The sequence below is a fragment of the Rhamphochromis sp. 'chilingali' genome (assembly GCF_963969265.1).
Source record: "Rhamphochromis sp. 'chilingali' genome assembly, chromosome: 8".
Lineage (NCBI taxonomy): Eukaryota > Metazoa > Chordata > Actinopteri > Cichliformes > Cichlidae > Rhamphochromis > Rhamphochromis sp. 'chilingali'.
The window spans coordinates 26,160,660-26,184,790 of NC_137935.1; the positions used below are offsets into that span (position 1 = coordinate 26,160,660).

Here is a 24,131-nt window from a genome sequence, read left to right on the forward strand (position 1 = left end):
AGTGTGTGTGAGTGTGGGAAGATTCTCGCCTTTGAAATCTTCATCATCTTTCCAGGTGGAGAGTGGTGTCCCTGAGGATGTATTATGTCAGCAGAGATTTGTGTTAGCTGTTGATCCGCTTTGTTTATTCACAAACACGCAAAAAAAAGGGGAAAAAAAGTGGAAATTGCCTTTGTGATGTGCGGACAGTTTAATTTCTTTGTCTGTGTGTGCGCACACAGATTTTATCAGCAGAAGTAGGCAAATAGAGTGTGCCTTTTGATGAGGCAGCACCCGCTGCACACAGCCACTCACACACACACACACACACACACACACACACACACACACACACACACACACACACACACACACACACACACACACACACACACACACACTCTGCACAAAAACACATTTGCCTGTCCTTAAAAGCAGCCTGGCGTGTGAGTGAACGAGAGAGTGTTCCCGGATTTTCCCATCATTCCTCCCTGTAATCCCCCGAGACCTCCTTCTGAGGGCTGAACTTGCACGCTCACGCTTCCCAGGGGGTCACACATGCCAACACACACACACACACGCACTCACTGCAAATTTAAAAGGTCTGATACACTGCATAGCTGCGGGGGTCTACTTATTTGATAATCAGAGGGGAATTATATCTGACTGTGAAACACATGCACACGCTGTTGAAAACACTCACATAAAGGCATACACAAATATTGTATGCATCAGCAGTTTCTCACATATTAAGTCTTCAGCTTCATGAAACTGTCAGATCCTAACTTGGAGGGTTCTTCGTCTTCACCAGCTGAACTGAAAAACATCTTCAGGCTCTGTGCTTTAGAAAACACACATACTCAGAACAGGCAAGAAAAAGTCCTTTTCTCAATATACTGAGTATGCAATGAAATGTACTTCTCTAAGCAGTTGAATGGACAAATGACACCAATCCTTGCTTCTCAGTCAGTTATCAGTCAGCGAACATTTAAACTGACACCAGGAATATGCTTTGATTAGATTAACAGTATTTAAGCTGTTTGAAATATGACTGCCTAGTCACTGCTGCCCAGAGCGCTGCAGCGACGCTGAAACGACCAACTGATGGATCATTTGCTAGAAATATAACTTAATCTGCACTTGGTTTCCTAATTTATTGGACAAACACACAGTTTTTCTCTCTGTTCAATTATGATGTGACTGAATGCTGACCTTTAGCAGTCCTTTCATTTTTCATGTGGAGGCTTAAAGATAATTGAAGTCTAGGACCAATTTTCATCACCGAATGCTGTGTTTCCTACCTTGAGATGCTCTTCTAGACTTTTACAGCAACAACCTTCAGCTGCTCTCTTAATTCAGTTTTGTACTTAATAATTGAAAAGCTGCTCTACTGAGGGGAGATCAGGTGACTGACTTGGCCACTGGCATGTCTTTGCCTTGAGAAACTCTTGGGTTGCTTTTGCAGCATGATTTGAGTCATTATTCATTCATACTGTGAAGTCCTGCCCAGTCAGTTTTGCAGCATTTGGCTGAACCTGAACAGAGAGTACAGCCCTGTACACTTCACACTTCCTTCTGCTCTTTCTATCAGCACTCATATCATCAATAAACACTGGTGACCCGATTCAGGCTCTTTTAGATGTTTGGTAAAGTCTAATCTGACCTTTTTGTAATTGAGTGTAATCAGTGGTTTGCACCTTGTAAATTTCTCTTTCCTGTAAACTCTGACAGTGACATTCCTGCCTCCTCGTGCACCGTATTGACTTTGCTAGAAGTTGTGAAGTTGTTTTTCTTACTCATGGAAATAATTTTGTCATCATCCACTTTAGTCTTCTGGTCTTTTAGGCCTTTTGGTGATGCTGAGCTTCACAGAGAATTCATTCTTTTTAAAAAATGAACCTGATTGTTGTTTTTTCCTAAAGTTTCTGTCTGACAGGTTTATTTAGTTTTTTCAGCCTAATGATAGCCTCACTTGCACTGACATCTCTTTGGGTCTCGGTGAGATGCTCTAAAATACTGATTCAACACTTTGAATTATCTAAAGATATTTTATCTGCATCATTCGTCATGAAATACCACGGCCATGAAACTGTGTCAGATGTCCAGTTACCTTTGACCCTTTGACAGTGTATAAAAGATGACTGTAATTCCTAAACACTCAGCATTTTTGTAAACCGCACTTCAGCCACAGTCCTTATTTTTTGGTTTAATATCCACTGTGGTGGTGTACAGAGGCAAAACAGCAAAACTCTGTTTTTGTCCAACAAATAATGGACCTGACTGTAATTAGCTCTCACCATTGTTTCGACAACAAAGGCTTTCTACTGATCAAAGATTTATATGATTACATTTATGTAATTATTGACCCAAACCAAGAGGCTGTTGAGCTCTGGGTTCTTCTTAGGAATTAAAGTGCCTCAGTGGGTGTTGTATGTGGATTACAAATATCTTATTCTTAACATTTGTGACTTTACACAGTTCAGTTCAATAAGGAGAAATCATTAGAAGGAACTGAACAGGATTTATTGATTTACAGAATTCAGTTGTGCTGTTTGGCGATTACACTCCGATGGCCCATCACAGCAGAATGAAATCTCCTACACGCACCCAAGAGTCTGCATCTATTTTTATGCTTCATTGTATGTGTGTGTGTGTGTGTGTGTGTGTGTGTGGGGGGGGGGGGGGGTGAGTAGGCTGATGCGATTAGCCAGACCCAGTGGAGTGAATAATATTGTGTCTGGCCCGAGCAGGAGGAGTTGGAATATAGCTGTTGCTCTTTATTATTATACTGTAGTTCGTCTACTCCACAATCAGATATGCACAGAGTCATCTGTGTGCGTGCTTCTACGCACACCCATCGTACAAGACTGTTCCTTGCCCGATGATGCCTCTTACATGCATGAGACACTTTGTTAATCTCTGTTACACATGCATGAGTTCTCATGCCACTTTGTGTGTGTGTGTGTGTGTGTGTGTGTGTGTGTGTGTGTGTGTGTGTGTGTGTGTGTGCGACAGCATGCTTGATGTTATTGATATGATTTATGTTTTATGCCATTTTGACCAGTGTTTTGAATTTTCGTGCATTTTTGATTGTTCTGTGTTATTTTTGAGTTCTCTTGTATCCTATGGTTCCTAGGTTATTCTGGTCAGCATGGTTTATTAGATTTCCCCTCACGTCGCCCTCTGTGTATCTGTGAGTTCTTGTGCCTCGTTTCCCTTCCTGTTTTATTCTATGTTTCCCCAGCCCGTCATGTCTGTGCTCTCCCTTCTGCTCCTCCGTGTTCTCTCTCCCCCTCCAGCCTGCGTCTCAGTGTACTTCCTGTTTTACTTTGATAGTCTCGATAATCAGTGTAGGTCGTGTTGTGTTTGGTCCTGCCCCGTCTAGTTATGATTATTCGTGTCAGCTGCGTTCCTTGTGTGCTCCCACGTCCCTCGTTATCTTTCTGTGTGTTTATGTCCGCGTCTCCCTCAGTCCTTTGTCGCGTCTCCTTGTGTGCCTCCCCGTGTGATTAGTTATGTATTTTCCCTGTTTAGATTTGTACCGTTTTGCCTTTTTTCCCAGCAATAAAGCTGTGTTTTTGAGTTCACGTCCCGCTCCTGTGAGTTTTGCATTTGGGTCCTCACCTTCCTGCACACAGCCAGTTAATGACAATTCAATATTCATATGTGTCTACAGGATCTCTGCTTTTTGTTTGGTATTAGTTTCTAAGCCTTAATGTTGCTCCGGGTTCCCTCAGTGAGCCTTTTCTACAAATTACTCTGTATAAACATTTGCAAGAAAAAAAAAGAAGGGAAAAAAAGCTCAGCTTGTCTCACTGTGGCCTTGAATTTATGCTCCTTCACATCTTATCAGGCAGACCAGCTGCTGAAGTGACATATAATATTTGGACACAAGATCAACAAATCAATGAGGTTTACCCTTTCTAGCTGACTCCGCTTTATCTCCCACACTGTCTTTCTTTCTTAGACTTCACACAGACAATTTTTGAGCTTTTATGTCTTTAGCATGTCTGTGGTATGTGGGCTGTAGGTGGTTTATGTGTGTATTTTGTTTTTTCATTTACGCAGTGGGCAGGGGAGTCTTTGTTAAAGTCAAAAGCAGCCAGGGACTGTGAGTGCATTATTTGGTCTCAGACAGTTGGTCAAATTTTTGTCACTACAGTCTGGCTTTACAAACAGATGGCTGCTATTTCTGCTGTATCGAGTAAGGAAAGGAGTTATCTTGTCCTAGGGCTGCAGTTGAACTGATGATATGTTGTCTCCCCCACAGTGGATGCTTGTTTAATGTTGCCCTATTTACATAAAAGGGAGAAGAATTGTATCACATGTGCAGTAGATTGTTTTTATTGCAAGGCAGGATATTTTTAATGAGTGAACTGTGCGTGTTTGCAGGGATGTTATGCTAGAATCTCATGGCAGAGCCCTTAATATGATGAAGGAAGACTTCACTAAGCAGCTGGCCACAAAGGTAAGTCTTTATCAGTATGAACAATAAATCTTTAAATACTGATACACAGCAATAAAGAATATGTTACTAAGCCAGTTTGTGTAGTCATTCAGTTTTTTGGGGTTTTTTAAGCAGATTTTTATTTATTCCACCGTTTATTTTCCAAAAATGCCCCATTTGTCTCCTTTCAAATGCTTGCACTGCACAGCACCCTGAGCAGCCTGGCATCTTAAGATCATTTTGACGTGGTCAAGCATTTACATGAACACGGTGCAGCTGAATTACGTGGAAGAAAGATTAATACCAGTCCTATAAAATAAACACCATCCTAGACGCATTGTCAGCAGCAGATGACTAGCAGTGTAATTTGTACAATGCATTGTTTTAATTTTGTATGCTGAAATGAGTGCATCAGTTTACCGATGTCAGACATTCAGTTCCCGAGTGCTGACGTAAACAAACGTTTAGGAGAGCGTCCAAGCTGTTGTCACAGTTCAGAGGAGTCTAATAGGGAGAATCCTGACTCACACAATGTGGACAACATTACAAGACACCAGGACCACCAGTCTGTTTAACACCAGATAAATTGAACACACAAACACACACGCACACAAAACCAATCTGCCTTTTATTAGTCAAACAGTACACTGTCTGCCTGTCTGGCGGCAAAAGTCACTGAGGTTTTGCTGTGTGTCACAACAAAGAGGCCATTTCACCAGAAAAAAGAAGGAAATTAAGCTGCTTTCTGTCTCGCTTCTTTCTTTTTTGCTTATGCTGATTAATGTTTATATGAGAAAATACGGATGCTTTGCTCGAGAGCCATAACAAGCAAGATATTTGTGGACAAGAATTCAAAGAAGCATGTTTGACTTGACGTATGCACATCTCCATCACTACCTCAGGTCTTCTACACCCTTAAAACACATTTAACCCCAGAAATCGCATTATAGAAATCTTAGTCTTGAAGAAATCTGCTTGCAGCAATCAGAGAGAAACAGTATGACAGAACTGACTAAACAGGTTGCCATACTCTAAAGTTATATTAAAAGCGATTTATAATGCTGCTGAAGTGTTCTCTCTGTTCAGTCCATAAAGACTCCGCCCTCCCGTCAGCCATTTCTCTCGTTAGAGCCATCTGTCTGTCTGTCAGAGGCACATCTGTTAAGGAGCTGAACGGAGAGTGCACGGACAATCTGTTTTCGCTAGGCTGACTAACAGCAGAAAATTACTAGACAAAAATAGTTTTCACGTAGGCTCGGCAGGAAGAAATCAGTGTTGTTGTTATGTATTGATTAACCGATCTTACAGCAAAGGCCTGCGGTGAAACCAAAAAGCTTGTAAAGTTGCAGGTTGCCTTTGGAGAGCCTTGTTCAGTCATTACAGAGCATGTTGAAAAGGTGTTTATTCAGAAAACCACTCAAGATAGACAATTGGCAATTGACTGGCAAGCAGTTTCAAGGCAAGGTGAGGCCTGTTCCCTGATTATTTTATGAAAAATAAAGCAGGTATAATATCTATACTTGACTCAAAGTGTTACATTTTTTAATAGCTTTTCAGCTAACCCTGTCAGAGAGAGAAAAAGCTTTAGAAGGGACTAAATCAACAATCTGGTTTATTCTTAAAATGAATTAATGCACTGAGCAGCTCAGCAACATCAAGAAGGTCAGAAAGACCACAGAAGATGACTAAAGTGCATGATGACAGAATTATTTCCGTTATTAAGAAAAACAGCTGCAAACCAAATCAAGAACACACCTAAAAGAGGTAGTAGTGTCATTGCCACCGTCTGTAATCAACAGACACCCTGTGAATGAAAATACAGCGAGTTTACAGCAAGGTGCAAACCACTGGTTAGACTTAAGAGCAAGAGGGCCAGATTAGACTTTACTAGAAAACATCTGAAAGAGGCTGCACAGCTCTGGGAAACATTCTTTGTACCGATGAAACCAAGATGAGGTCAAACAGCAAAGAATGGAAAAGAAGAAAAACATCGTATCATCTGTCAAACATGATGGAGTCATGTTATGTGCCCCTGCCAGTAGAACTGGGTCACTAGTGTTTATTGATAATGCGAGTGCTAATAGGATAATTTCTGAAGTATACTCTCCACTCAGATTCAGCCAAATGCCGCAAAACTGACAGACAGTGCTTCACAGTACAAGTAATATGATGACTCAAAGCATACTGCAAAAACAACCCACGAGTTTCTCAACATAAGGAAATGGTTTCTGATCTTAACCCATCAAGCGTGGCTTTTAAGTTACTCAGCGTGGCTGCAGTACAGTCCTGACATCAGGACATCAGGACACAGTCATTGACTGGCCAAAGATTAACCTTCCAAGTATTAAAAACAATCCCTATATTTAAAACTATATTACTTTGTCTAATTAATTTTGAACCCTTGAACATGGGGGGCTGTGTATAAAAATGTCTTAAGAAATTAATAAAGTCTTAATGCAAATTCCCAAACCCCTAGAATTAAAGCTAAAAGCCTCCACTTCAATCATATATAGATTATTTGACTTTAATCTATTGTGGTGTACAAACCACCAGCTGTATCTAGGCTGTCAATTTAAAATTAATCATTTAAAATAATTACAGAATTGCTTTAGGCATTGTACTCCTAAGCCTGGACAAGTGCCGGGCACAAATATAACACTGGAACACACACAGCACAAATACACATAGATGTGAAGACATTGACACATACTTTATTTGGACTAAAATACTTACGAACACACACAAACACACACATCCATATGGGTTATTGTTCATTCTGGGCTTCCTGATTTCACATGAATTTATACCCATGAAAAGGAAGCGGCCACTCTGGTGCGCTTTTTAAATACAAACGACAGCTGTGTACATACACACACACATACACTCGCTCACAAAAGGATATACACATACAAACCATCCATGCTCTTCACACGTACATTCAGCCAGCAAAGAGGAAGTGGTGTTTTCTCGTTTCATCCAACACACGCAATCTTAGTCTCTCATACAGTTCAACAAACCAAAACCATAATATGCATGCACGCACAAGGTCAAATACACACATTTTCACACGCCAATCTGCCCTTTATTTTCGTCTCTGACACCCACAGGCACTATTTTTCTTGCACTTGAAGGAAAAAATGCACAAAGACACATGCACCAGATAAACACATACAAAATCACAATGGTCCCAGTCCCGGGCGCTGGTGCACACTTTGTCTGATCTCTTTGCTGGTGGAAAGAAAACAAGGTGGCCTTGGCCAAGCCGGGCTAAAAATATGTTGCATGCAACTTTGGCCCCCGCTCTGAAAGCTGGTGTTTTATGTCCCAACAGTTCTTTTTTGGACTGCAACAGCATTGTGACAAGGCCAGTCACACTGCTATCATTGTAACACACTCTAACAAAGCGTTCCTCTCACATAGTGTGAAAGGAGTTAGGACGTTGTTTCTGTTTTGAGCTTGCATCACCACTGAGCTGCAACACAGCATGGAACAATACAGCGTTTGTCAAAGTGTTTTATAAGATATTAGAAATTTAGTAGTAAAGAGGCAAATAAGAATCAAGGGAAACCACAGAGGAATTAAACACAACTTTGTGTGGGGTTTGGTGGCCAGACATCTTGATGTTGTATAAATATTTTTTACCCAGCTGTTTGATAACACCACTTTTATTATTTTCTGTGTGTCTCGAGCTTTTTCTTTCTTTTTTTTTTGCACTGACAAAGCTGACAAAGCCTTGTGTGACGTTCCTCCTTCCTGTTTATATGATGAAGAACGCCACACTTGGTCTGAATCAGAGACCAGCCTGAGGATGTTCTTTGTCTCAATGACAAAGTCTCTTTCTGTTTTAATTAGCTTTGCTGTTGTGCAAGTGCAGTGCTGTTGTCATTATTGTATGCAAGAATAAACATATGTAGGCTGGTCTTGTGTAAATGTTTTTGTGTGTGTGTGTTTGGCTTTAATTCTGTAGCTGACTGCTGCCCTAGAAGAGCAAAGATCCCAGAGTTCATTGCACCTGAGGGAGCAGATGGAGAAGCTTCGCCGGGAGATGGACCTAGAGCTGACAGTGGACAGGGAGAAGAGCCAGTTCATGCTTCTACAGTGTCAGCAAGACAGGTCCCAGCTTCAGCAGAAGGTGCATAGGTGTTAGGTGAACATGAGTGTTGTACACATCAAATTCCATTACATAAATAGGAGCAAAATGCATGCAGTTCTTAAAGCCTTTGTTCACAATATCAAGCTTTTGTGGTTGTCCTTTTCAATTTTGCCCCCCTTTATATCTCATCTTTCATTCACTGTATTATGAGAAAGAAATCTGAACAGATGGCAAGCAGACAGATTATTCTGAAATTGCAGATAAGAGGACAGAGCATGTGCTTCGCCGAGTACATCCATTCTTGTGTTCTCTTTTGTAATTTGCCATCTGTCAACTTTTTCCTTTCTCTTTTGGCCATTTTACTTCCCTGTGTGTCTGTCTTTGTTTGTTTTCTCTCTGCGACTTTGTGGCCTCTAGAAATGTAAGACCAGGATCTGCTTGCACCAGCTTTTTGTAAAACTTTCAGTTTCTGGGTAAAGTTCTTCCTGAGTTCTTTGTGAGTAGTAACTCTTTTCAAAGTAGGGAATTTAGTACTCACTATGCATCAAATTCAAGTTTTCACAGGACTTGGTAGCTTGTAGAACAAATTTTAGCAATAATAACTTGAAGTAATCTGTATGACTTCATCAGTCTCTCACGTCATTGTGGAGGAATTTTGGTCCAGTCTTCTTTTCAGTTCTTTGAGGTTTGCTGGCATTTGTTTATGCACAGCTCTCTTAAGGTCCCTCACCAGCATTTCAGTCAGGCTGAGGCCTGGACTTTGACTGGGCCATTGCAACACCTTGATTATTTTCTTTTTCAGTCATCCTGCTGTAGAGTTGCTGCTGTCCATGGGATCTTTGTCCTGTTTATGACCCAGTTTCAGCCAAACTTTAGCTCAGACAGACGACCTCACATTTGACTCTAGAATACTTTGGTATACAGAGGAGTTTGTGATTGACTAAGACAGGGGACCAGTTCCTGTGGTCGTCACGTCTCCACTACTCTTCTTGATAGTTGATATGAGGTGTTTGTGCTGATATGTTCGCTCTGTGTTTGTTTTTCTCCAAACAAGGTGCTGTGCATTATGGCCAAACATCTCCACTTTGGTCTCATATGTCCAAAGGACATTGTTGACATTCAAGTCTCGAGATTTGTTTGGATGAACTTTGTAAAAGTAAGCGGTGGTGCCATGCTCTTTTTAGAGAGAAGAGGCTTTCTCCTGGCAATACTTCCAAACAAGCCATGGTCGTTCATCTTTTCAAGTGTATTTGATTATTGGCACCTGGCTGTTACTTTCCCTCTTAGGTCCCAGTCAGTCAAGTCTACAAACCGGTTCACTGAGAAATAATGTGTATTCCCTAACCAGTCAGCAAGTGGTTGTTGGAAGTTGCTGACTTTGACGTGGTAAAAACGTCCTTGCAGCTGCTTTGGTCACTAGCAGATTATCTGCTGACTTGTCTGCAAACACACGCCAACTACTTACCCTAGCAAGAGTTAAACTTGAAGAAGTGTGACACAAACCAGAAACAGAGAAACTTGGCCTTTAAAGTAAAAGGTGTGCCTTTTGAAATTTGTTGTTTGCAGATTTAAGGCACAACTTTTACTTTGAAAGTGAATGACTGCTTGGTCAGTAGTTGGCGAGTATTAGCAGACACTCTCCTGCGCAAACTTTGGGCGAGTGCAGTAAGCTGCTGGTAATTGCAAGAATGTTTTCAGTGCAGTGGTATTTACCTCTTTGCAACCAATTTTACCTAGTGACTGCCGGGAACGTCCAACAACCACTCATCAGCTTGTCACTGACTGATCTCTAGGCCTTTGAGGATGAGGCTTTTGCAATTGATTTCACAGCAACTGCTGGTAAACACTTACAAACAATCTGAGAATATGGTTTTTGTTTACCAAGGTCTCTAGGCCTGTGTGACTCAGGCTGTAAATCATGAAAAGAATTAAGGGTATACTTCGTTTTTCACACAGTGCTTCTGAATTTTGTCTTATTTTTGTAAATAAATACTGATGTGGTGTAATAGATCATGTGTTGTCTGAGGTTTTGTATTTAAATTTACCTCATTTTAAGGACCTGATAGCTTATGTAAAACCTTAGAAAGATGGTGTACTTTCTTTTTGACATGGCCTTAATTGACTGCAAAAATTTGAAGAAAATATTTGCAGACATTTGTGCATTAATTAGTAATTAATTCTTAATCTAGTCAAGTTATAGTAACAGTGTGACTAAACTAATGTTTCAAAATAGTGGTAACTTTTTTCTAGTGTGGGCTGAAAAGAAGCAAATTAACCACTAAATTTGGGAACTTGTAGAAGTTCCTCTAGCTATTTATGAGGCTTGCATAACAATAACGAGTAAAAATAAAGAGTCTTAAACCATTTCTGTATTGGGACTGTATCAGTTCCTTAATAGCTTGTAGGACGTCTTCATTGAATAGCTCGCTTCAGTTCATGCCACAGCTTGCATGTCATTTTCATGCAAGTCTCAGTTAGTCTTTGAAAACATGAGTTTTCTTCATTGTGACGTTGATTTACTTTTGCGATGGTTGTTATAGGTGATTGACTGCAGAACACTCACCTGTTGTGTTACCTCTCCCTTTTTTTCCCTTCCTGGTGGCCCTCAATTAATACCATCTGTACCACGCCGGCAGGCCCGGCCCTAACCAATCTGGCGCCCTAGGCAAGATTTTCGGTGGCGCCCCCCTACATCGGCAGTGTCGTGTATGTACTCACAAGAAACCGAATAGCTTTGTCTTTGACCTTTTTTTTTTTACTTAAAGAAAGCAAATTCACAATCAGAATAATTAACAAGATAAAAAAATATATGAATAAATAAATGAATACAAAAAATAAAAAATGAATATATGAAATACAATAAATTTTACATACATAAACACAATAAAACGTGTCAACAAGTTGGATAAAATAAATTAAAAATACAATATAAATAAGGCACTGCACAAAACAAGATATTAAATAAACCAGCATCACTGGTGGGTTGTGCTGCTGATGCTGCATCACTGGTGGGTTGTGCTGCTGAAGTGGAGGCAGCAGCGGTAGATGTGGTAGATGGCCCAGGGGTGGGATTTAGAAACTTCAACAGTGCATCTGAAGAGAGGAGTATGTGACACCACTGAGTATTAAAGTCTAATAATAAAAACATATGATTCCAGGAATAAAATGAAATGATATAATATAAATGAAAAACCAAAGAGATATATGTATGATGTTAACTCTTATGCAAATTAGATTAGATTCAATTTATTGTCATCATTACAGTGAAATGCTGAATAGCAGAATGCAAAGTAACAGTATAATATCATATGAGAATGTTATGTTATGATTATCTTTGACCGAATCACAGCAGTGCTCATATTAAAAAACAGCATTCCCTCTCATGTGATATTGCTTAATTAACATTAATGATGTGCACTTTAACAACTAGGCTTACAACTATAATATATACAGGGGTGGAAAAGTGACTATTACCTGCAGGGTAAACGTTAACTAACAAGAAGGCAATAACAATGTAAACAAAAAACACCTGCTTAAAAGATGAATACAAATGAGGAATGGTGGGAAAGGTGGGAGTACTGTAATTACCTAACGTTACATTATTATTTTCCATAACAATTTAGCCCCCTCCACAATATTAACTGACGTTAAAACAGTTAACTAGCTATTTATTGATTAGCAATTAGCGAATCATGTAACATTAGCTTAATGCTAAAATTTTAGGTTACTATCACATTCAGACAAATAATTTCATGTAGGCTAACGTTACCTACCTCTGTCTTTTTCTCGTTTCTCCTCCTCTTCTTTTCTCTTTTTTCTTCCCTGGGCACCTGACAGTTTTGGCCGTTTTGACATCTTGTGTTGATTTTTTGATGTGGTGACGTCCAAAAGGAACCATGATACGGGAAGGGAGGGGGCGCACCGTGCGGGGAGGGGGGGGCGTAATGTTGTAACAAATAATATTTCTATTAAATAAGCTTTACTTTGCATTTTAATTAACGTGGGATTATTTTTTGTATTTAGAAATAATAGTACCAACTTTTTTTTTTCTCAATATTTGTGGCACTGGCGTGGCGCCCCCTGATGGACGGCGCCCTTAGTATTTGCCTATACGGCCAATGCCACGGGCCGGCCCTGCACGCCGGACAGTGAAATTTATGGAGATGGATGTATTGCTTGTCCACATATTTTAGAAAAAGTATCAAAAATCCAATTCCAACCTCTATGTAGCATTGGACTTTTTTTTTTAAATTTTCCATATAAAGCTTGATACCTGACTGTTAATGTTGGAAAGGAAAGATTCTGTTGATTTTCTGTGTCAGATTTTAAATCCAGATGTTGGATATGTGATAACAGTAGATGATGACGTGCGGGTTAGCAGGTTTCCCACACCCAAAATATATATCCGCCCACATTTAAACTGCTGATGGTAGGAGACAACAATAAAAGAGAAAGCAAAACACAAACCAGTGTCAAGATCACAAATTTGACAAGCAGTGAATATGCCCAGTGTAGTAAAATGCTAAATTCCCCCCTCAAGCCCTTCAGCTCCTACTGTGTCTGTCACTGCTAATTCCCTTCCTGCCCACTTCTGGAACAAAGTCTAGACGAGGTCAAAGAAAACATGTTGTCCCCAATATATGAAGCAGAAACGCTTGAAGCTTTTGCATTTTTATGTCACCTCGATTTCCCCGTAGTCCCTGAAAGACATTTTAATGAGTCCGTTTGAAATCCACAAAATGCCAGACAGCATCATTTAAAGAGATCCACATCTCAAAACCGTCCTGTCCTGTTTAAACAGTCTTTTGTTTACTATAAGTAACTGTTTTTATTCATGGATTAAAACATGTCTTCTTTTGCAGTTGGAGAAGAGTGAAATGAAACTGCGGGAACTGCAAGAGGTACTGCAGCAAGAGTGGAGGAGCAGGGAGGACAAGAGGAGAACCCAATGTGAGGAGAGGAGGAGAAAAGAGGAGGAGATACACCGACAGGCGATGGCGAATCTGGTCCAGGCTAAAGCAGCGATAAAGCTAATGACTGAGAAGAATGCTGAACTACAGGAAGAGGTGTGCGCATGGTTTGTCTAACCATGGGTGGAACCGTGGAAGGTTTCTCAGTTTTTTTGTTCTTCAGGTGAATTTAAAATAGAAAGTGTGCATTTGCAAACAAAGACATTTGCCTTAGCTTCACTTGTTCGTGTGCAATCCCTATTCACACAGGGCGCATATTTACGTTAGCTTGATCACAGCCAGAGGCAGTGAGCGAGAAAGTTTAAGATGAAGAGAGAGCGAGAGAAGCGAGAGACAGACAGAGTTCATATTTGCTTTGGCAGCAGAGCGCGCAGTGTTGGATTTCTGTGCCAGTACGTTTCAAAATGGAGTCGAATTAAATTGCGAAGCAGCACATAAAGAGATGGAAGCGGCGCAAAGAGGAAGCAGGATGGGGCGTGCATATAAAAAGTTCAAATGGAGGAATGAATAAAAGAAGGCCAGTGTGTGCACGTGTTTGAGGGAATGAATGAACGATAGCGCGGGAGCAAACTTTATGAACAAGAACAAAGACGGGACAGGAAAGAGAGCTTCCTGTAGTGATGAGCTTGACTTTGCCAAACATTCTGTGTGTGTGTGTGTGTGTGTGTGTGTGTGTGTGTGTGTGTGTGTGTGTGTGTGTGTGTGTGTGTGTGAGTTTGCTTGTGTCAAAATTGGGGACTTCTGTCAGCTCACACACCAGTCAATTGGGGACACCTCTACCTTTGGGGACCAAAACCACCGTCCCCAATTAGATTTACCTCTAACAACGTTCAGCATGCTCTAAAACATATTTTAATCCAAAAATCTCACCTGTCCCCAAAAGTGACATTTTTTAGATTTTTTGTGTATGTGTATGACATTGCCCCCAAAAATTTTTGCAATCTGTGTATAACTCTATGTTGCCCCTAGTGGAAGTGTGTGAAATTGCAAGAATTTCCACTGTCCCCAAAAGTGACATATCTTGGATTTTTTTGTGTGTGTATTACCTCTCCCTAACCCTTATATTATTATAGTGTAAGATTTCTTTTAATATATTGATCTTTTTTGAAAATCTTATTCAACATTCTTCTGTATGAATGGTTTTATATAAACAAACATTTGTTCTCTTGACTAAATAATAGAAATCAGTAGACTATTTAGTAGATTATATTTTTAAAGGATAAAGAAGACACTAGAAAATACAAAAGAGTCATATTTCACGTAATTATGATATAAATAGTTTTAATATTTTTTAAAGAATTATTTGGCATGATGTGAAGCAGATGCATGAAATAATGGAGCACTTTAGGTTCATATTTGCTTTCTGAACTGCAGCTTGACATAAATTACTCTAAATTCTTGATACTTTTAGTGCAAAATATTTAAGATGTTTCTTGAATTTCTGTTGGATGGTGCAGGGATCCAAAATTTGGTGAAACAGCTGAGCTAAATTTAAATTTCAATGTTAATACCTAAAAAGCATAAAAAGTCACAAGCATATGGCATAAAACTTAATTCTCACCAAAGTTTCTTTAAGAGCTGATCAAAAACTGTGTAAGACAATGGTCATTACATATGGATCATGACAGAAAAAAAATTATATCCTGGATACAAGTGGGAAAGATTAGCTTCTGTAGCATGGTTGACTGGGTCTTAGAGATATGTGCAGAGCTTGACTCAAGTCAAGTTCAAAGTCAGCTTTATTGTGAAAACCCACATGTACAGATGATACACAGGAATTTTAAATTGTAATGCTCCCACGGTCTACAGTGTACAGTGAAAACCTTAAAGATAAAAACAAAACAAAAGTCCTATGTACAACATAATACAATGAACACTAGTGTCATACAATCAGAGTGCTTTCAGGAAAAAGTTTGTGTGCAAGTGGGGGTGGGGCAGTAAGTCAAAGGGCGATGTTTAGAGTTTTGTATGTCTGTCGGGTGGGGGGGCTCAGAGGAAAGCGATGAATGCAGGTCTGGAGTTCGTGTGTGTGTGAGAGTGAAGAGGCACAGAGCAGGGACAGCCTAAAGATAGGGGAGGTGAGGTAAGACCTCTATGTCACCATAGGCCTTGATCGCAGCCATAGAGGTGTGTGCAAGCAGCAGCATGTAGAGCAGCTTTAAAGGTATGAAAAGTGATTAAAACTTTTTAGTTTTTTATACCTATATCTTAAGGGTTCTGCTGACAAGTTTCAGCATTTTCTGTTTGAATGTAAGAAAGTTATTTAGTAATAACTGCTAATACTGGCTTGCTAGATGTGCCCTTGATGATTTGGGAAAAAAAAGATTCGAGCTAATTAGCCCGAAAAAGCTAGCCACATATAAGTTACACATTCAGAGCCGTCTTGGATTAAACATCAAGGGATGTTTGAATGAACCAAACATTCAATATTTTAGGGGATTTAATTTTTTTTATGCTTTTATGATTCTAAAATAATAAAGGATGTTTATTAGCATCCTTAAGTTTTTCATGTGCAAGCTAACAATGAGGATTATCTTGTTAATTAAGAGAGGCTAATGAAACGGAAAAAATAAATAAGCTTTATAAAGAGGAATATTATGCTATTTGTTTAATTTATTTATTTATTATTCTGAAACAAAGAAACATAAATAAACTGCAGGATTTTGAATGTCCCCATTTAGGTTAAAGTGGAGTGTATTTGTGTTAGAAACGTCCCCAAAAGTCATAAGAATATGGCATACTAGTGACTATAGTTGGATATAGTTTTGTATTTTTTTTTTTTTTATATCATGTCCCTATTTTCTGTATAAAACTATCCATGAAGTCAGAGAACAATTTATCAATGATTCCCACACTCAAGTAAGGGCTATGTTGTAAAATCCTTCATTATGTCTAAGATTTGAAAATATGGAACAAATACCAATCAGAATGAGGATTAAGATAAAGCAATCCATCCCCCACATCATTACACATACCTCAACATATGCATATGTTTAATAATCAGAGTTCATTGTATTTACCAGTTCCAGTTATTTACCAGTTATTGTATTTTTAAAAATAATGTCATGTCCCTTTTTCAGTATAACTCCATGCATGAAGTTCGAGAACAATTTATCAATGATCCCCACACTCAAGTAAGGGTTATGTTAAAAAAAAACCAACCCCTTCATTATGTCTAAGATTTAAAAATACAGAACAAATACCTTAATATATGCGTGTGTTTAATAATCAGAGTTCATTGTATTTACCAGTTCCCTAAGGAAAGTTTCCCATTGAATGTCCCCATTTAGGTTAAAGAGGAGTGTATTTGTGTTAGAAACATCCCCAAAAGTCATAAGTATATGGCATACCTATGACTATAGTCGAAAATGTTTTTGTATTGTTTTTTAAAAATAGTGTCATGTCCCTTTTTCAGTATAACTCCATACATGAAGTTCGAGAGCAATTTATCAGTGATCACCACACTCAAGAGTTATGTTGTAAAATCCTTCATTATGTCAAAGATATGAAAATATGGAACAAATACCAATCAGAAGGAGGATTAAGATAAAGTAATCCATCCCCCAAATCATTACACATACCTCAACATATGCATATGTTGAGGTATGTGTAATGAGTTCGTTGTATTTACCAGTTCCCTAAGGAAAGTTTCCCATTGAATGTCCCCATTTAGGTTAAAGAGGAGTGTATTTGTGTTAGAAACATCCCCAAAAGTCATAAGTATATGGCATACCTATGACTATAGTCGAAAATGTTTTTGTATTGTTTTTTAAAAATAGTGTCATGTCCCTTTTTCAGTATAACTCCATACATGAAGTTCGAGAGCAATTTATCAGTGATCACCACACTCAAGAGTTATGTTGTAAAATCCTTCATTATGTCAAAGATATGAAAATATGGAACAAATACCAATCAGAAGGAGGATTAAGATAAAGTAATCCATCCCCCAAATCATTACACATACCTCAACATATGCATATGTTGAGGTATGTGTAATGAGTTCGTTGTATTTACCAGTTCCCTAAGGAAAGTTTCTCATTGAATGTCCCCATTTAGGTTAAAGCGGAGTGTATTTGTGTTAGAAACGTCCCCAAAAGTCAGAAGTTTATGGCATTCTAATGACTATAGTTGGATATGCTTTGGGATTTTTTAAAAGATGTTATCATGTTCCTTTTTTCTGTATAAATCTACCTATAAAGTCAACAAACAATTTATCAGTGATCTCCTCACTCAAGTAAGGGTTATATTTGTAAAATCCTTCATTATGTCTAAGATTTGAAAATATGGAACAAATACCAATCAGAATGAGGACTAAGATAAAGCAATCCATCCCCCAAATCATTACACATATCTTAATATATGCAGATGTTTAATAATCAGAGTTCATTGTATTAACCAGTTCCCTAACGAAAGTTTCCCATTGAATGTCCCCATTTAGGTTAAAGCGGAGTGTATTTGTGTTAGAAACGTCCCCAAAAGTCATAAGCATATGGCATACTAATGACTATAGTTGGATATGTTGCGGGATTTTTTTTCTAAAAATAGTATCATGTCCCTTTTTCAGTATAAATCTATCCATGAAGTCTGTAAACAATTTATCAATGATCCCCACACTCAAGCAAGGGTTATGTTAAAAAAAAGAACAACCCCTTCATTATGTCTAAGATTTAAAAATACAGAACAAATACCAATCAGAATGAGGACTAAGATAAAGAAATCAATCCAAAAAGTAGTTACACATATCTTAACATATGCATGTGTTTAATGATCAGAGTTCATTGTATTTACCAGTTCCCTAAGGAAAGTTGTCCACTGAATGTCCCCATTTAGGTTAAAGAGGAGTGTATTTGTGTTAGAAACATCCCCAAAAGTCATAAGTATACTGTACGGCATACCTATGACTATAGTCAGATATGTTTTTGTATTGTTTTTTACAAATAGTGTCATGTCCCTTTTTCAGTATAACTCAATACATGAAGTTCGAGAACAATTTATCAGTGATCACCACACTCAAGAGTTATGTTGTAAAATCCTTCATTATGTCTAAGATTTGAAAATATGGAACAAATACCAATCAGAATGAGGACTAAGCTAAAGCAATCCATCCCCCAAATCATTTGTGTTAAAAACGTCCCCAAAAGTCATAAGCATATGGCATACTAATGACTATAGTTGGATATGCTTTGTAATTTTTTTAAAAATAGTATCATGTCCCTTTTGCAGTATAAATCTATCCATGAAGTCTGTAAACAATTTATCAATGATCCCCACAGTCAAGCAAGGGTTATGTTTTCATTATGAAACATATGCATATGTTGAGGTATGTGTAATGAGTTCGTTGTATTTACCAGTTCCCTAAGGAAAGTTTCTCATTGAATGTCCCCATTTAGGTTAAAGCGGAGTGTATTTGTGTTAGAAACGTCCCCAAAAGTCATAAGTATATGGCATTCTGATGACTATAGTTGGATATGCTTTGGGATTTTTTAAAAGATGTTATCATGTTCCTTTTTTCTGTATAAATCTACCTATAAAGTCAACAAACAATTTATCAGTGATCTCCTCACTCAAGTAAGGGTTATTGTTGTAAAATCCTTCATTATGTCTAAGATTTGAAAATATGGAACAAATACCAATCAGAATGAGGACTAAGATAAAGCAATCCATCCCCCAAATCATTACACATATCTTAATATATGCAGATGTTTAATAATCAGAGTTCATTGTATTAACCAGTTCCCTAACGAAAGTTTCCCATTGAATGTCCCCATTTAGGTTAAAGCGGAGTGTATTTGTGTTAGAAACGTCCCCAAAAGTCATAAGCATATGGCATACCTATGACTATAGTCGGATATGTTTTTGTATTGTTTTTTAAAAATAGTGTCATGTCCCTTTTTCAGTATAACTCCATACATGAAGTTCGAGAACAATTTATCAGTGATCACCACACTCAAGAGTTATGTTGTAAAATCCTTCATTATGTCAAAGATATGAAAATATGGAACAAATACCAATCAGAAGGAGGATTAAGATAAAGTAATCCATCCCCCAAATCATTACACATACCTCAACATATGCATATGTTTCATTATGAAACATATGCATATGTTGAGGTATGTGTAATGAGTTTGTTGTATTTACCAGTTCCCTAAGGAAAGTTTCTCATTGAATGTCCCCATTTAGGTTAAAGCGGAGTGTATTTGTGTTAGAAACGTCCCCAAAAGTCAGAAGTTTATGGCATTCTAATGACTATAGTTGGATATGCTTTGGGATTTTTTTAAAAGATGTTATCATGTTCCTTTTTTCTGTATAAATCTACCTATAAAGTCAACAAACAATTTATCAGTGATCTCCTCACTCAAGTAAGGGTTATATTTGTAAAATCCTTCATTATGTCTAAGATTTGAAAATATGGAACAAATACCAATCAGAATGAGGACTAAGATAAAGCAATCCATCCCCCAAATCATTACACATATCTTAATATATGCAGATGTTTAATAATCAGAGTTCATTGTATTAACCAGTTCCCTAACGAAAGTTTCCCATTGAATGTCCCCATTTAGGTTAAAGCGGAGTGTATTTGTGTTAGAAACGTCCCCAAAAGTCATAAGCATATGGCATAGACTATAGTTGGATATGTTGCGGGATTTTTTTAAAAGATGTTATCATGTTCCTTTTTTCTGTATAAATCTACCTATAAAGTCAACAAACAATTTATCAGTGATCTCCTCACTCAAGTAAGGGTTATATTTGTAAAATCCTTCATTATGTCTAAGATTTGAAAATATGGAACAAATACCAATCAGAATGAGGACTAAGATAAAGCAATCCATCCCCCAAATCATTACACATATCTTAATATATGCAGATGTTTAATAATCAGAGTTCATTGTATTAACCAGTTCCCTAACGAAAGTTTCCCATTGAATGTCCCCATTTAGGTTAAAGCGGAGTGTATTTGTGTTAGAAACATCCCCAAAAGTCATAAGTATACTGTACGGCATACCTATGACTATAGTCAGATATGTTTTTGTATTGTTTTTTACAAATAGTGTCATGTCCCTTTTTCAGTATAACTCAATACATGAAGTTCGAGAACAATTTATCAGTGATCACCACACTCAAGAGTTATGTTGTAAAATCCTTCATTATGTCTAAGATTTGAAAATATGGAACAAATACCAATCAGAATGAGGACTAAGCTAAAGCAATCCATCCCCCAAATCATTTGTGTTAAAAACGTCCCCAAAAGTCATAAGCATATGGCATACTAATGACTATAGTTGGATATGCTTTGTAATTTTTTTAAAAATAGTATCATGTCCCTTTTGCAGTATAAATCTATCCATGAAGTCTGTAAACAATTTATCAATGATCCCCACAGTCAAGCAAGGGTTATGTTTTCATTATGAAACATATGCATATGTTGAGGTATGTGTAATGAGTTCGTTGTATTTACCAGTTCCCTAAGGAAAGTTTCCCATTGAATGTCCCCATTTAGGTTAAAGAGGAGTGTATTTGTGTTAGAAACATCCCCAAAAGTCATAAGTATATGGCATACCTATGACTATAGTCGGATATGTTTTTGTATTGTTTTTTAAAAATAGTGTCATGTCCCTTTTTCAGTATAACTCCATACATGAAGTTCGAGAACAATTTATCAGTGATCACCACACTCAAGAGTTATGTTGTAAAATCCTTCATTATGTCAAAGATATGAAAATATGGAACAAATACCAATCAGAAGGAGGATTAAGATAAAGTAATCCATCCCCCAAATCATTACACATAACTCAACATATGCATATGTTTCATAATGAAACATATGCATATGTTGAGGTATGTGTAATGAGTTCGTTGTATTTACCAGTTCCCTAAGGAAAGTTTCTCATTGAATGTCCCCATTTAGGTTAAAGCGGAGTGTATTTGTGTTAGAAACGTCCCCAAAAGTCATAAGTATATGGCATTCTAATGACTATAGTTGGATATGCTTTGGGATTTTTTTAAAAGATGTTATCATGTTCATTTTTTCTGTATAAATCTACCTATAAAGTCAACAAACAATTTATCAGTGATCTCCTCACTCAAGTAAGGTTTATTGTTGTAAAATCCTTCATTATGTCTAAGATTTGAAAATATGGAACAAATACCAATCAGAATGAGGACTAAGATAAAGCAATCAATCCGAAAAGTAGTTACACATACCTTAACATATGCATGTGTTTAATGATCAGAGTTCATTGTATTTACCAGTTCCCTAAGGAAAGTTGTCCACTGAATGTCCCCATTTAGGTTAAAGAGGAGTGTATTTGTGTTAGAAACATCCCCAAAAGTCATAAGTATACTGTACGGCATACCTATGACTATAGTCAGATATGTTTTTGTATTGTTTTTTACAAATAGTGTCATGTCCCTTTTTCAGTATAACTCAATACATGAAGTTCGAGAACAATTTATCAGTGATCACCACACTCAAGAGTTATGTTGTAAAATCCTTCATTATGTCTAAGATATGAAAATATGGAACAAATACCAATCAGAATGAGGACTAAGCTAAAGCAATCCATCCCCCAAATCATTTGTGTTAAAAACGTCCCCAAAAGTCATAAGCATATGGCATACTAATGACTATAGTTGGATATGCTTTGTAATTTTTTTAAAAATAGTATCATGTCCCTTTTGCAGTATAAATCTATCCATGAAGTCTGTAAACAATTTATCAATGATCCCCACAGTCAAGCAAGGGTTATGTTTTCATTATGAAACATATGCATATGTTGAGGTATGTGTAATGAGTTCGTTGTATTTACCAGTTCCCTAAGGAAAGTTTCCCATTGAATGTCCCCATTTAGGTTAAAGAGGAGTGTATTTGTGTTAGAAACATCCCCAAAAGTCATAAGTATATGGCATACCTATGACTATAGTCGAAAATGTTTTTGTATTGTTTTTTAAAAATAGTGTCATGTCCCTTTTTCAGTATAACTCCATACATGAAGTTCGAGAGCAATTTATCAGTGATCACCACACTCAAGAGTTATGTTGTAAAATCCTTCATTATGTCAAAGATATGAAAATATGGAACAAATACCAATCAGAAGGAGGATTAAGATAAAGTAATCCATCCCCCAAATCATTACACATACCTCAACATATGCATATGTTGAGGTATGTGTAATGAGTTCGTTGTATTTACCAGTTCCCTAAGGAAAGTTTCTCATTGAATGTCCCCATTTAGGTTAAAGCGGAGTGTATTTGTGTTAGAAACGTCCCCAAAAGTCAGAAGTTTATGGCATTCTAATGACTATAGTTGGATATGCTTTGGGATTTTTTAAAAGATGTTATCATGTTCCTTTTTTCTGTATAAATCTACCTATAAAGTCAACAAACAATTTATCAGTGATCTCCTCACTCAAGTAAGGGTTATATTTGTAAAATCCTTCATTATGTCTAAGATTTGAAAATATGGAACAAATACCAATCAGAATGAGGACTAAGATAAAGCAATCCATCCCCCAAATCATTACACATATCTTAATATATGCAGATGTTTAATAATCAGAGTTCATTGTATTAACCAGTTCCCTAACGAAAGTTTCCCATTGAATGTCCCCATTTAGGTTAAAGCGGAGTGTATTTGTGTTAGAAACGTCCCCAAAAGTCATAAGCATATGGCATACTAATGACTATAGTTGGATATGTTGCGGGATTTTTTTTCTAAAAATAGTATCATGTCCCTTTTTCAGTATAAATCTATCCATGAAGTCTGTAAACAATTTATCAATGATCCCCACACTCAAGCAAGGGTTATGTTAAAAAAAAGAACAACCCCTTCATTATGTCTAAGATTTAAAAATACAGAACAAATACCAATCAGAATGAGGACTAAGATAAAGAAATCAATCCAAAAAGTAGTTACACATATCTTAACATATGCATGTGTTTAATGATCAGAGTTCATTGTATTTACCAGTTCCCTAAGGAAAGTTGTCCACTGAATGTCCCCATTTAGGTTAAAGAGGAGTGTATTTGTGTTAGAAACATCCCCAAAAGTCATAAGTATACTGTACGGCATACCTATGACTATAGTCAGATATGTTTTTGTATTGTTTTTTACAAATAGTGTCATGTCCCTTTTTCAGTATAACTCAATACATGAAGTTCGAGAACAATTTATCAGTGATCACCACACTCAAGAGTTATGTTGTAAAATCCTTCATTATGTCTAAGATTTGAAAATATGGAACAAATACCAATCAGAATGAGGACTAAGCTAAAGCAATCCATCCCCCAAATCATTTGTGTTAAAAACGTCCCCAAAAGTCATAAGCATATGGCATACTAATGACTATAGTTGGATATGCTTTGTAATTTTTTTAAAAATAGTATCATGTCCCTTTTGCAGTATAAATCTATCCATGAAGTCTGTAAACAATTTATCAATGATCCCCACAGTCAAGCAAGGGTTATGTTTTCATTATGAAACATATGCATATGTTGAGGTATGTGTAATGAGTTCGTTGTATTTACCAGTTCCCTAAGGAAAGTTTCTCATTGAATGTCCCCATTTAGGTTAAAGCGGAGTGTATTTGTGTTAGAAACGTCCCCAAAAGTCATAAGTATATGGCATTCTGATGACTATAGT

The 24,131-nt window shown here is 37.4% G+C and overlaps 1 protein-coding gene across 1 annotated transcript in view; it reads left to right on the forward strand.

The window, feature by feature from the left end:
- Positions 1-24,131, forward strand: part of lekr1 (Leucine-, glutamate- and lysine-rich protein 1) — a 129,308-nt gene that overhangs the window by 90,588 nt on the left and 14,589 nt on the right. Inside the window, exons 9-11 of the mRNA XM_080888370.1 lie at positions 4,372-4,447; positions 8,394-8,558; positions 13,382-13,585. Of these exons, the coding sequence (XP_080744496.1) occupies positions 4,372-4,447; positions 8,394-8,558; positions 13,382-13,585 (445 nt within the window). The remainder of the gene's footprint in view (positions 1-4,371; positions 4,448-8,393; positions 8,559-13,381; positions 13,586-24,131) is intronic.